The sequence below is a fragment of the Colobus angolensis genome, unplaced genomic scaffold, assembly GCF_000951035.1.
Source record: "Colobus angolensis palliatus isolate OR3802 unplaced genomic scaffold, Cang.pa_1.0 Scaffold106, whole genome shotgun sequence".
Classification (NCBI taxonomy): Eukaryota; Metazoa; Chordata; class Mammalia; order Primates; family Cercopithecidae; genus Colobus; species Colobus angolensis.
Window position 1 is genome coordinate 1,326,528 of NW_012111586.1, and position 12,422 is coordinate 1,338,949.

Here is a 12,422-nt window from a genome sequence, read left to right on the forward strand (position 1 = left end):
GCCATTCTCCTGCCTCAGCCTCCCGAGTAGCTGGGACGACAGGCACCTGCCACCATGCCCGGCTAATTTTTAAAATATTTTTAGTAGGACGGGGTTTCACCGTGTTAGCTAGGATGGTCTCAATCTCCTGATCTGGTGATCTGCCCGCCTCAGCCTCCCAAAATGCTGGGATTACAGGCATGAGCCACCTCACAGGCCTGTTTTCTGTATTTTTTTAGAGACAGGGTGATACTATGTTGCCCAGACTGGTCCCTAACTCTTGGGCTCACGCAGTCCTCTGGCCTTGGCCTTCCAAAGTGCTGGGATTACAAGTGTAACTCACCACACCGAGCCAGATGTTGAAGTCTTAACTCCCAGTACTTCAAATATCACCTTATTAGGAAATAGGGTCATTGCAGATATAATTAGTTAAGATGAGGTCAGGGCCCTAATTCAATGTGATTGGTATTCTTATAAAAAGAGAAAATTGGATACACATACACAAAGAAAGCCAAGTGAAGATGAAGGCAGAGAACAGGGTGATTCTTCTACAAGCCAAGGAATGACAAAGATTGCTGGCAAACCACCACCAGAAGCCAGGGGAGAGGCATGGAACAGATTCTTCCTCACAGTTCTCACACAACTCTCATGACACCTTGATCTGGAACTTCCAGCCTCCAGAATTGTGAGACAGCCAATTTCTGTCATTTAAGTCAGTTTGTGGTACATTTTAAGCCAGTTTGTGGTACTTTATTACAGTAACTTTAGCAAACGAATACAGAGGATATCAGGGGATGGGCTACACAAGTCGCCTATGCTTGCCGGCTTCCTGTTCTCCCTATTTCATTCTTTCTGCAACTCCTCCAAAATGGATCTCAGGCCACCCACTTTCCTGATCCTGCTCTCTCCAAAGTCATCGGGGATTTGATTTTCAATGGACAAATCTGACCCTTTCTGTCATCATTTCACTTGACTACTTTACATCATATTAGAGTATCTCCGACTTCAAGATCCATGTTTGGATAATTTCCATTGCCTTCATTCATTCCTTTATTATTATTATTTTAAGACAAAATCTCCCTCTGTCACCCAGGCTAGAGTGCAGTGGCGTGATCTTGCTCACTACAACCTCCGCCTCCCAGGTTCAAGCGATTCCCCTGCCTCTGCCTCCCGAGTAGCTGGGATTACAGGCATGCACCACCACACCTGGCTAATTTTGTACTTTATTAGTAGAGACAGGGTTTCGCCACATTGGCCAGACTGGTCTTGAACTACTGACCTCAAGTGATCTCCCCGCCTCGGCCTCCCAAAGTGCTGGGATTACAGGAGTGAACCACCACACCTGGCCCAAATCCTTTATTTTTAAATGTGCAAATTCCCTGAGGTTATACCTTTTATCCCTCTCTACAGCTACCATTAGTCCAGAAGTTGCAAATTATTGCCATATTCCCCCGCTCAGATATGTTTTATTTGGTCCTTCCCTACATAGAAACCCCACAGGTTCCACAATGCCTAGCAGATAAAATCCAAAGTCCTTAGCTTGACATTTAAGACCCTGACCAACTTGACATGAGACAAACTTTTCTGTTTTCTGGGAACTCCCCACCTCTAACATAAGTATATCCAATTCCTCATTTTCCAAGGTAATTGGAAATAGAGAATGCAAAGTCTTCAAGTCAAAGATAATAACATTATCTGTCAGCATCAGAGTGGACTTTAGGCTAATGATTGAAAACTTGATTTTTCCAGCCTCTTTCTGGGACAGTATAGCGTATTGTTAGGATTGCAGGGATTAGTCAGATAGTTTGAATCCTGGGCTCCCCTACTTATTATTGGCTGCAAGCCTTTGGGCAAGTTTCTAATCTTTCTGACCCAGTTTCTTTTTTCTGTAAAGGGAAGATAGGCTATCTATCTGCCTTATTGGGATTAAGGATTGAACTCGATTATGTATGTAAACTTTTTTTTTTTTTTTTGAGACAGAGTCTCCCTGTGTTGCCCAGGCTGGAGTGCAGTGGTGCTATCTCTGCTCACTGCAACCTCCGCCTCCCGGGTTCACGCCATTCTCCTGCCTCAGCCTCCCGAGTAGCTGGGACTACAGGCGCCCGCCACCACGCCCGGCTAATTTTTTGTATTTTTAGTTTTTTTAGTAGATACAGGGCTTCACCGTGTTAGCCAGGATGGTCTCGATCTTCTGACCTCGTGTTCCGCCGGCCTCGGCCTCCCAAAGTGCTGGGATTACAGGCGTGAGCCACTGCGCCCGGCCTGTAAACTGATTTAACACAGTAGTTAGATGGTCCATAAATGGTACCATTATTATTTTTATGATTGCTGCTCCACCCCTGAGCACATTCATACAATTCACTCAAGTCATTATTAGAGCACTGGACTGAATGGAGTCAGACCTAGATTCCCACAAACTTCTTTGTATGACCTCGGGCACATGCCTCCCCTGGGCCTCGGTTTCTCCATCTGTAAAATATGGATTTGTTGTCGGGGTGGGGAGGGTGCACCACGCACAGATTAGACTAATGGATCTCTAAGGTCCTCATATCTCTTTAAAGCCCCAAGGGGGTAAGCCACAGTGCCTCCTGTAGGGCAGTCTAAGCTTATCTTCAGATAGGCAGGTTTGAATACCGATCCTTTTTCCTGACCTTAAGGAATTCATTCACCCTTTTCAAACTCATTTTCCCTGTTTGTAACAACAGCAGCAAACAAGACAAACACACGTTACTTCCTTTCTAGCAGGGTTCCTACCCAGCGCCAAGCAAAAGTGGAATGTACCCTAAGTAGCTCTGGCCTTCTTCCTGCTCCCTAGCTTCCCAATTCCGTCCCCTGCCCCGCTGCCGCCCGCGGCTCTCCTTTCCCTCCTAGAACAGCTCAAGCGCCTTGGTCACCTCCATCGGGTTCTGCACCGAGTTCTGCATCATAAATACGACCCTCGTGTAGGATTTAAGTGTGAACTTCTGCAGGCTCTCGGACCCTGAAGCACCCGGGGCCAGACATTCCGAGCTCGCGGCGGTAGAGGGGACGCAGAAGAACAAATCGGGACGACTCGAGGACGCTGAGACAGACCAGGCCCGCCCCGAGACATCCCCGACCGCTTTCCAGCGCCAGTTCTCTGGGGCCGGCTCCCAAGTCCCTCTCGCACCCTTCAAATCGCGCTCCGCGGCTGGATTCTCGTGATAGCTGAGACTTGTCCTGGAAGGCCCGCCCCCTTCGCCGGAGAGGCCAATGGGCGAGGGCAACAGTTGCGACGGTTGGGTTTTGAAGGAGCCAATGGGCGCTCGGAGCGGAGAGTTTAAGAGGCGTAAGCGAGGCGTGTTAAAGCCGGTCGGAACTGCAACTTGCTCGGGAGGGCACGGTGAGAGGCGGCGGGGCTGAGCCTGGTTCGGGCCGTGGCCAGGGGGAGGGGGTGCTAGGCCGGAAGGGGCTGCAGCCCAGGGTGGCCCTGATTGTGTGGCCGGCCAGGAGCGAAGGGGTCCTTTGCTGTCCCCTGAGCACCGTCGCCTCTTTTCCTCCAGGGCTCCGCAGGCACCAACTGCAAGGACCCCTCCCGCTGCGGGCGTTCCCATGGCACAATTCGCGTTCGAGAGTGACCTGCACTCGCTGCTTCAGCTGGATGCACCCATCCCCAATGCACCCCCTGCGCGCTGGCAGCGCAAAGCCAAGGAAGCCTCAGGCCCGGCCCCCTCACCCATGCGGGCCGCCAACCGATCCCACAGCGCCGGCAGAACTCCGGGCCGAACTCCTGGTCAGTGAGGTGCCAAAGGGACTGGGTGAGAGCAGCCTTCATACTTTCTCCCCCCCGGGAGCCTGGTCAGACTGTCTTCTCTTTCTCCGCCCCAGGCAAATCCAGTTCCAAGGTTCAGACCACTCCTAGCAAACCTGGCGGTGACCGCTATATCCCCCATCGCAGTGCTGCCCAGATGGAGGTGGCCAGCTTCCTCCTGAGCAAGGAGAATCAGCCTGAAAACAGCCAGACGCCCACCAAGAAGGTATGTGTCCCAGAGGGGCTTAAGGTACGGGACCAGACTGTTCTTTGGATAATACCATCTTGCTTCTCCACTACCCTTTATGCCAGGAACATCAGAAAGCCTGGGCTTTGAACCTGAACGGTTTTGATGTAGAGGAAGCCAAGATCCTTCGGCTCAGTGGAAAACCACAAAATGCGCCAGAGGGTAAGACCCGAAGTTCCTGGTTCCTGGAGGGAGGTGTCAGTTCATCTCCAGGGCTGAGCACAGATATCTGTCTGCTCTTCCTATCTAAGACTGAGGGCAAGGGAGGTGTTGATTTTCCCAGCGTCTAGACCCACTCTGTTGCCACAGGTTACCAGAACAGACTGAAAGTACTCTACAGCCAAAAGGCCACTCCTGGCTCCAGCCAGAAGACCTGCCGTTACATTCCTTCCCTGCCAGACCGTATCCTGGATGCCCCTGAAATCCGAAATGACTACTGTAAGTGCATCCTTCTCCTTGCCTCATGGATGGAGAAAGAGGGCCTGGGACCACACAAACAAGGAAGCTCATGCTCTTCTCTCCGCCTCTGACAGACCTGAACCTTGTGGATTGGAGCTCTGGGAATGTACTGGCCGTGGCACTGGACAACAGTGTGTACCTGTGGAGCGCAAGCTCTGGTGACATCTTGCAGCTTTTGCAAATGGAGCAGCCTGGGGAATATGTATCCTCTGTGGCCTGGATCAAAGAGGGCAACTACTTGGCTGTGGGCACCAGCAGTGCTGAGGTGCAGGTGAGACATGTCCTGTGCTGCCATTCACACCAGTCCCAATGGGCTTGCACAGCTGGAGGATATTAATGCCAAGTCCCAATCTCTGATCCTAGTGGGCTTCTCTCTCTAGCTATGGGATGTGCAGCAGCAGAAACGGCTTCGAAATATGACCAGTCACTCTGCCCGAGTGGGCTCCCTAAGCTGGAACAGCTATATCCTCTCCAGGTCAGTGGTTTTTGTTGGTCTATGGTAGTCTGATATTTGCCCACCCTACCCTTGACTATACAACCCTGAACTGAACTACCTCTGGCTTGCTTGCATTTGGTGCTGCCACAGAACCTGATTCCCTTCTCTCCTCCTGCAGTGGTTCACGTTCTGGCCACATCCACCACCATGATGTTCGGGTAGCAGAACACCATGTGGCTACACTGAGTGGCCACAGCCAGGAAGTGTGTGGGCTGCGCTGGGCCCCAGATGGACGACATTTGGCCAGTGGTGGCAATGATAACTTGGTCAATGTGTGGCCTAGCGCTCCTGGAGAGGGTGGCTGGGTTCCTTTGCAGACATTCACCCAGCATCAAGGGGCTGTCAAGGTGAGTAGGGTTGGGCTGAAGCCTCTGCAGACCCTCACCTATAATCTGGGGACTGTTAAGGGGAGAAGGGATGGTAGGATTGGACTGGGTTAATCTGTGACCCCCCGAGCTCCTTGTCTAGCTCTAGTACCTGCTGACCCCACCTTTATCCCATCTAGGCTGTAGCATGGTGTCCCTGGCAGTCCAATGTCCTGGCAACAGGAGGGGGCACCAGTGATCGACACATTCGCATCTGGAACGTGTGCTCTGGGGCCTGTCTGAGTGCTGTGGATGCCCATTCCCAGGTAATCTTTTGCCTGTTCCTGCCTCTCCCACATGCATTCTTACTGGGCATCCGCATCGAGAGCGCATCTATTCCAATGTCTTCACCAACTCGGTGCCTTGGTGATTCCTAAACTTCTAACTCATGAGCTTCATTTCCAACAGTCTGTGGCTATCTCCAATCCTATGTCCTATAGGCACCACTACCTTGATCTGTCCCAAATTAACCTTGTCACTTCCCCTTGCCTCCCTGAAATGTGTTCCTTCCTCTGTCACATTGCTTTGGAATGGCAGAACCTGCTCAGAAATCTGAAAAACCTCCTAGAATTTTTCATCCTCCTCACCAGGATCTATCAGTTTTACCTTAAAATATCATTGACATCTGTCCCCTCCCCTCAGCCTCATCCTTCCCAGTGGAGGCCCACTACAATGGCTTCCTCATTGGTGTCAAGCATTCTTTGTTATCTCCTGCAATGCATCCTCCATGCTGTGGTTTGTTACACTGTACTGTCCTTAAACCTGTGATGGCTTCTCATCACCTATGGCATATAATCCAAATCCATTAGAAAGATACTTGAGGCTCTTTCCTTCCACTCCCTTCACATTCAGCCTTCACTGTAGATACGGACTCTAGAGCCAGACTGCCCAAGTTAAAATTCTGGCTCCGTCATCTGCTAAACTTGAATGTAACCTTTGGCAACCTATTGAACTTCCTTCTGATTGATTCCTCATCTATACAAGGGATAATACAGACACTCCCCAATTTAAGTCCCAGTAAACTCATTGTAAAGTTAAAAAATGGTTACATCAGGGAGTGTCTATAATTTGCCTCTCAAGGAACTTTTGTATGGACTGTGATCATTCAACTCTGAGTCTGGAGCACGTGGCAGGGTGCCTAACACTAGAATGGGCTCAGTTCTGACTTAAGTAGCCTTGGCTGTATGTCATACCCACACCGGCTCCTTTCCACAGGTGTGCTCTATCCTCTGGTCTCCCCACTACAAGGAGCTCATCTCAGGCCATGGCTTTGCACAGAACCAGCTGGTTATTTGGAAGTACCCAACCATGGCCAAGGTGGCTGAACTCAAAGGTAAGTGGCTAGGTAAGAAGCCGGACATAAAAGGCCACATAATGTATGACTGAAATGTCCAGAATAGGCAAATCCACAGAAAAAACACATTAATGGTTGCCAGGGGCTGAGGAGAGAGGGTAATGGGAAGTGTTGAAAATGTCTTAGAATTAGTTTTAACAGTTGTACAATTTTGTGAATATACTAAAAACCACTAAACCGTATAGTTTAAAAGGATGCATTTTATGGTATGTGAATTGTATCTCAGTAACACCACTGAAAAAAGAGAGGAGGCCGGGCGTGGTGGCTCACACCTGTAATCCCAGCACTTTGGGAGGCCAAGGCAGGCCGATCATGAGGTGAATAGATAGAGGCCATCCTGGCTAACACAGTGAAACCCTGTCTCAAAAAAGTAGCTGGGCATGGTGGCGGGCACCTGTAGTCCCAGCTACTTAGGAGGCTGAGGCAGGAGAATGGCGTGAACCTGGGAGGCGAAGCTTGCAGTGAGCCCAGATCGCGCCACTGCACTCCAGCCTGGGCGACAGAGCAAGGCTCCGTCTCAAAAAAAAAAAAAAAAAAGAAAGAAAGAAAAAAAGGGAGGCATGTGCCTCCTTTATGGGAGGGCTACGGCTGCATCAGCATTCGTATGTACTGTTCTCATTTGCTCCAGGTCACACATCCCGGGTCCTGAGTCTGACCATGAGCCCAGATGGGGCCACAGTGGCATCCGCAGCAGCAGATGAAACCCTGAGGCTATGGCGCTGTTTTGAGTTGGACCCTGCGCGGCGGCGGGAGCGGGAGAAGGCCAGTGCAGCCAAAAGCAGCCTCATCCACCAAGGCATCCGCTGAAGACTAACCCATCACCTCAGTTGTTTTTTATTTTTCTAATAAAGTCATGTCTCCCTTCATGTTTTTGTTTTTTTTTTTTAATCTGTTTCAGCTAATCCCTCTTCTTTCATGACCTATGTCCCAGCAGCCTTCCTAGGGGCTCTACCAGGATCAGAGAGCTAGATATGCCCTCTGGGAGCCTGGACCATCCATTGCTCCTGTTTGTGGACAGGGCTAAGCATATTGTGTTCCCCCATCTCCTCCATTCACACATGTATACACACAGCCTCTGTGGTTTCCTCTGTCACTTTTAATTTAAGACACAAGTGAGTAAGCAGCCTCTACAGGCTGTATTCCCAGGCCCCCGCCCACCCTGACCTTTGGCCCAGAAGCTACTGCTTCAGTGTGTGGGGTGGAGGAGGGAGACTGGGTCCACAGTGACATTATTGCTGACCTCTTCTGTGAGAAAAAAAGCCACGAGACCCTTGTGGGGCCAGCCCTGAGTGCTCCTCTCCCAAGTTTAAGGCAGGGAGTGGGAAGTAACTGTACAGCCCTTTTAGCCCCCAGCTCTGGAGTGGCAGACAGCAATGAGGCCACATCCCTGGAGCTGGCCAGGGGAAGTGGGTGAGGAACCAAAGCCGTGGTCCCTGTAGAGCAGCTGTGGGGAGGGGAGGGCCAGTCCCCTGCTCAGTCCTGGCCACATAAGCCTTGGTCACAGGTGTAGGTGGAGAGAGCACTGACGGACGCTGCCCAAGGTGCAGTCAGTCCTGAGGCACTTAGGTGGGCGCCTATCTAGGCCATGCTTCTCAGTTGGCCTTGACCTTGGCAATACCTGGAGCTCCATTTTGCTGAAGTGCACGGGGCAGCCGCTTGCCCTTGGTATAAGAGTGATACCAGAAGTTGGAGAACAGCATGAAGAAGATGGTGCCATACATCCAGATGAGGTGAATAATGACTGGGTACTGGTAGTTACAGCTGGACATAAAGTAGTACTGGGAGATGTGCAGTGAGACCAGGACAAATTGGATCTAGGATAGATAAAGGCCAGGGTCAGAGGGAATACCGAGAGAACTAGAGGGGAAGAGCATGTAGAGAAAGAGAAATGTTGAGTGGAGAGAGATGGGGTCAAAGGTGAGACAGACTGGATAAAGGGAGGATCCAGGCTAGGAATGTGGGGGGATGGTTATAGGTAAGTCAGGCCAAGCCCCTCACCAGCTGAATGGCTGTCATGTGCTTTTTCCACCAAAGGTAGGGTTGAGCCACAGGGCCGATGGCAGACAATCCGTAGTACAGGTACATTATGACATGCACAGAAGAGTTTATCATGGCATGGAAAGAGCCCATTCCTCCTGTGAGTGGACAATAAGACAGGGTCAGCAGAGTCCAGCCTCTGGTGCCCACCCTTTCCCATAGTGGCCTTCACCACTCACCCGGGGCAATCTTTACCCCCCACCACCAGCTCCAGGGAAGCACAGAGTGATGGAAGACATGTAGGAAGGTCACCTGCCCGTCTTTCTTTCGGAGAATAAAGATCACCTGAGAGAAGAGTGAGGGAAGGGGATTCAGAACCTGGGCCTCTCCACCTCATTCTCCCCACAAGTTCTCACATCTCATATAACTACTTACTGTGTCCATCAGCTCAATGAACTTGGAGAAGAGAAAGAGCCAGGCCACCCGAACCATCTGCAAGAAGTTGGGATAGCCTTAGGACCTCATACACTATTCTAAGAGCCTCCCTAAATTGGGCCTTGAGCACAGGCCCCAAACTGGTCATATCTACCAGGTTGCTTACGACCTAGCCCCAGCCCCTACTTACCCTAAGTGCCTCAGGGCTGTTGGAATAGTCCACAGGGTCACAGCGCCAGGTATAGGTGCTCAGCCAGCCTGACATCAGGAACTAGGAAGGGATGTGGATTAGACCATCCTCTCCTGGGAAGGGAGAAGGGAAGTTCTCCCTTCCCAGCCATCCCTCCCCTTCGCTAGCTGAGGACATGAATCTGAACCTCTCTGGAAAGGAGAAATGCCATGCTCTGGCTCTATGGCCTGCTCCTTATCCTGCTGACAGAAATTAAAGCCCGGCATCCCAGGGGCCCACCTCATAGACAATGTAGAGGGAGAGTGCCACCAGTGAGAAGTTGTAGACGATCATGAAGCCACGGAGCTGGAACGGCTTTCGATTAGCCATGATGCGAGGCCCAAGTGACAGAACGAAGTACACGTAGGTCAGGAGGATGGAGGTCATTAGCAGAGGGGACCCCATCAGAGGGTAGCCCTGGATCCGGGGATCTATGAATAAGAGTCAAAGAATCAGGAAGAGTCACAGGGTTTGAAGGGTCTTCATTAGGTCTACAGACATGAGGTCAGGTCGCAAAGGGTCAAGGGGTTCATAGGAACTCTCCATTAGAAGACAGCCCTAGATCCAGGGATCCCAGGAAAGAAGAGAGGAAAGGGCTGGTGGACAGTGTCTTACCTGCGTGCTTCATCATCTCTTGGTACAAGTTCAGAACAGCCTCCATCCTGGCTCAGGACTCTGGGGAGGTACAGAGGGTAGATGTCAGACAGAGCCCACTGCACACCCCCATCCCACAGAGATAAGACACAGAACCAGACAAGAAAACTCCCAATGCCTCATTGCAGAAAGGACAGAACAGTGAAAGGAAGGAATTACTGGGAACTAGAGGGAGGAGGCAGTTTAGTTGAGGCATCTGCTCCCCACATGTCCTCCCTGCCTGGGAAGGGCTGTTCTACCCTTCCTCTCCACACCTTACTCTCCTCTCCTCTCCTCTCCACAGTTTCACTTCCTGGCCTCCTTTCCCCTCTTCCTCCACAAAATGACTCTCAATTCCAGGTCTCTCATTGGAGAGTCTTACCTTCTCACTAACAGGGAGCTCTTGAAATCCATCTCCCTTCCTCACCCGAGTCCCTCACCCCCCCAGCTCTGGGTCTTTCTTCTCTCTCGGGATTCTCCCCTTCAATCTCTCCTCTCCTGCCCTCTCTACTTCCCGTCCCTCTGGACCCTTCCAGGAACTCTCTTCTTCTCCCCAGGGTCCCTCCTGCCCCTGCCAGGACTCTCACCTCCCTGGGCCCTTCTTTTCCCTCCAGAACCTTATCCTGGGATTCCCCCTTGCCTGTGCTGGGACATTCATCTCCCTACGTTTCTCCTCTGCCTTCCCGGGGCTCTCACCTCCAGCCTTTCCTCTCCAGCGCTCTCCTCTCTCCTCTCGCAGAGCCCTTCCTCTCCTGGAGCCTGGCTCTTTGAGACTCCTGCCCCGGCGGCTCCACCTGTCTGACTAGATCTGGCAGCAGCCCCGCCCTCTGCCCGCCCCCGCTGTACTGCGCATGGGGTGGAGGGTGGGTCCAGGCCACAGGTCAGTGCCTGGGGAAGCAGGACCCACCAGGATTGGGAAAGCCAAGTAAAGCCCCAGGCTCACCACCCACCAACCCGGAACCAGCCTGATGAACTAAGGTCCTAGGTTCTGAGCCAGAAACCTCCTCCAACCCCAGTCCCAGCCCCAGCTCTGGCCCAAAGCACTGCTGAAAATCCACACCCAGCATCCTCTCCTAAGCTGGCCAGAACTTCTCAGTTTGTCCTACTTCAGAATGGGTACAATCACTCTTCCCTTCTTGGGAAGGCAGGGAAGCCAGTGGCATGTGAGGGGGTTGGGGAGTGGGGGAGGTCGCAGGAATCTTCCCCTCCCTCAGGGAGGGGCCCTAATGGGCTAGGCCCCCTCACCCTCAGGGCCTGAAGGAATGTTGGGGGAAGGCTCCCAGGGACACAAAAGCCTCTGGCCAGACCCAGGAGAGCATGGTACTGACAGTCCCTGAGGGACAAGGCATTCTTGGAACAGAGCAGGGCCCAGGGCAGCAGGTGCCCCAGACTCCTTGCTTCCGGAGAAGCACCTGTGCAGGTGCGAAGTGAAGAGGCGCACCTCTGTCACCTCCCCGCCCTGCACACCCCTCACCTCCAGGAGGCCCGGCTTCTTTAGGCCCACCGTGGTCAGGCCCCAAGCCTGCGGTCCACACCCACCCCTCACCCAGCTCTCCAACCCCAACGGCGAAGGCGCCACGCCAAGGGCTGGCACACATGTTTCCTGCCTGACACACCACCCAGCACCTCCGTGGGCTGACACGCATGGCTCCCGGCCCTCACGCAGCTGGGCCACCGCCCAGGCACACGCACGGGCTCACCCGCGGGGCCACTCACACACGTGTGCGCGCTGCCTGGCCACGCTTGGATCCCCTCCTTACTTGCTCCCCCACCATCGGGCTTGCTGGCCGCCCATCCCAGGCAGGGCCCAGGCCGGGGCGAGGGCGCCAACACAGGTTCCTCCCTGACACATGGGAGCCAGCCAGCCTGTTATCTCTCAACCACCAGCCCCCAAGATCAACCCACACACCCGGCAGACCAGGAGGGACCAAGGCTCCTGGGAGGACCTCTCCCCAAGCTGCAGGAAAATCTGGGTGTGTCCCTCGTCGGGGAACTCAGCCCGTCCCTTCCTTCCTTTAAGATGGATCGAAGGGAAAAGGAGCCTGACAAAGTTAGGGGAGCGGGGATAGGGAAGGGAGAAGAGGAGGGAGAGGGGTAAAAGCAGGAGTGGTGGAGGAAGGCCTGGGTGTAGGCAAATGGGGGCCAGAGACGGGGGTGTGGGTGAGGGAGGGTGCTGGCGAGGCCCGGCCCCAGGGAGCTGGGACCTCCCACCCACTGGCCCCGGGAACAGCCTCTCCCACAGCCTGGGCAGGGCAGGGCAGGGCTGGGCCGGGCTGGCAAGGCAGGGGGCGCCGGCATATGGAGAGCCCGTGGAAGGTCCAGACTCACCCGTAGGGGCCAGGCGGGCAACGGCGGAGGGCTTGGAGGGAGCAGGGCCACAGAGAAGTCCCCGGGGCCAGCCTGCCTGCCTGCCACTTCCTCATCTGCTGGGCCGACTTTCTGTCACCAGAGGGGGAGGGGCGGGCCGCGCGGGGGGCGC

General features: G+C 53.3%; 2 protein-coding genes across 9 annotated transcripts; one reads left to right on the forward strand and one right to left on the reverse strand.

The window, feature by feature from the left end:
* Positions 1 to 3,019: 3,019 nt before the first annotated feature.
* Positions 3,020 to 7,547, forward strand: CDC20 (cell division cycle 20). The gene is made up of 11 exons (XM_011945518.1): positions 3,020 to 3,340; positions 3,501 to 3,730; positions 3,826 to 3,974; positions 4,061 to 4,157; positions 4,305 to 4,433; positions 4,529 to 4,725; positions 4,835 to 4,929; positions 5,069 to 5,297; positions 5,456 to 5,581; positions 6,531 to 6,648; positions 7,298 to 7,547. Exons 2-11 carry the CDS (start codon positions 3,550 to 3,552, stop codon positions 7,474 to 7,476), a joined length of 1,500 nt encoding a protein of 499 aa, XP_011800908.1. The 5' UTR covers positions 3,020 to 3,340; positions 3,501 to 3,549; the 3' UTR covers positions 7,477 to 7,547.
* A 200-nt stretch (positions 7,548 to 7,747) lies between these two features.
* Positions 7,748 to 12,422, reverse strand: ELOVL1 (ELOVL fatty acid elongase 1). 8 transcript variants are annotated; one of them, XM_011945477.1, is made up of 9 exons: positions 12,272 to 12,329; positions 10,640 to 10,831; positions 9,926 to 9,985; positions 9,551 to 9,741; positions 9,272 to 9,352; positions 9,082 to 9,138; positions 8,886 to 8,991; positions 8,668 to 8,804; positions 7,748 to 8,483 (listed from the first exon to the last, which is right to left on the reverse strand). In XM_011945477.1, the coding sequence occupies exons 3-9, from the start codon at positions 9,969 to 9,971 to the stop codon at positions 8,262 to 8,264; spliced, it is 840 nt and encodes a 279-aa protein (XP_011800867.1). In that variant the 5' UTR covers positions 9,972 to 9,985; positions 10,640 to 10,831; positions 12,272 to 12,329; the 3' UTR covers positions 7,748 to 8,261. The 8 variants fall into 8 exon arrangements, with proteins under 8 accessions (XP_011800867.1, XP_011800876.1, XP_011800839.1 ...); XM_011945486.1 differs by lacking the exon at positions 12,272 to 12,329 and adding an exon at positions 11,704 to 11,783 and having other exon boundaries at positions 10,640 to 10,788; XM_011945449.1 differs by lacking the exon at positions 10,640 to 10,831 and having other exon boundaries at positions 12,272 to 12,422.

Excerpts from the sequence above, each read along its gene's own strand:
- CDC20 (XM_011945518.1), top strand. The coding sequence starts at position 3,550 with ATGGCACAATTCGCGTTCGAGAGTGACCTGCACTCGCTGCTTCAGCTG. Across the intron at positions 3,731-3,825 it reads AACTCCGGGCCGAACTCCTG|GCAAATCCAGTTCCAAGGTT; the intron begins GTCAGTGAGGTG and ends TCTCCGCCCCAG. Across the intron at positions 5,582-6,530 it reads CTGTGGATGCCCATTCCCAG|GTGTGCTCTATCCTCTGGTC; the intron begins GTAATCTTTTGC and ends TCCTTTCCACAG.
- ELOVL1 (XM_011945449.1), bottom strand. The coding sequence starts at position 9,971 with ATGGAGGCTGTTCTGAACTTGTACCAAGAGATGATGAAGCACGCAG. Across the intron at positions 9,742-9,925 it reads AGAGATGATGAAGCACGCAG|ATCCCCGGATCCAGGGCTAC; the intron begins GTAAGACACTGT and ends TCTTATTCATAG. Across the intron at positions 9,139-9,271 it reads ACAGCCCTGAGGCACTTAGG|ATGGTTCGGGTGGCCTGGCT; the intron begins GTAAGTAGGGGC and ends AACTTCTTGCAG.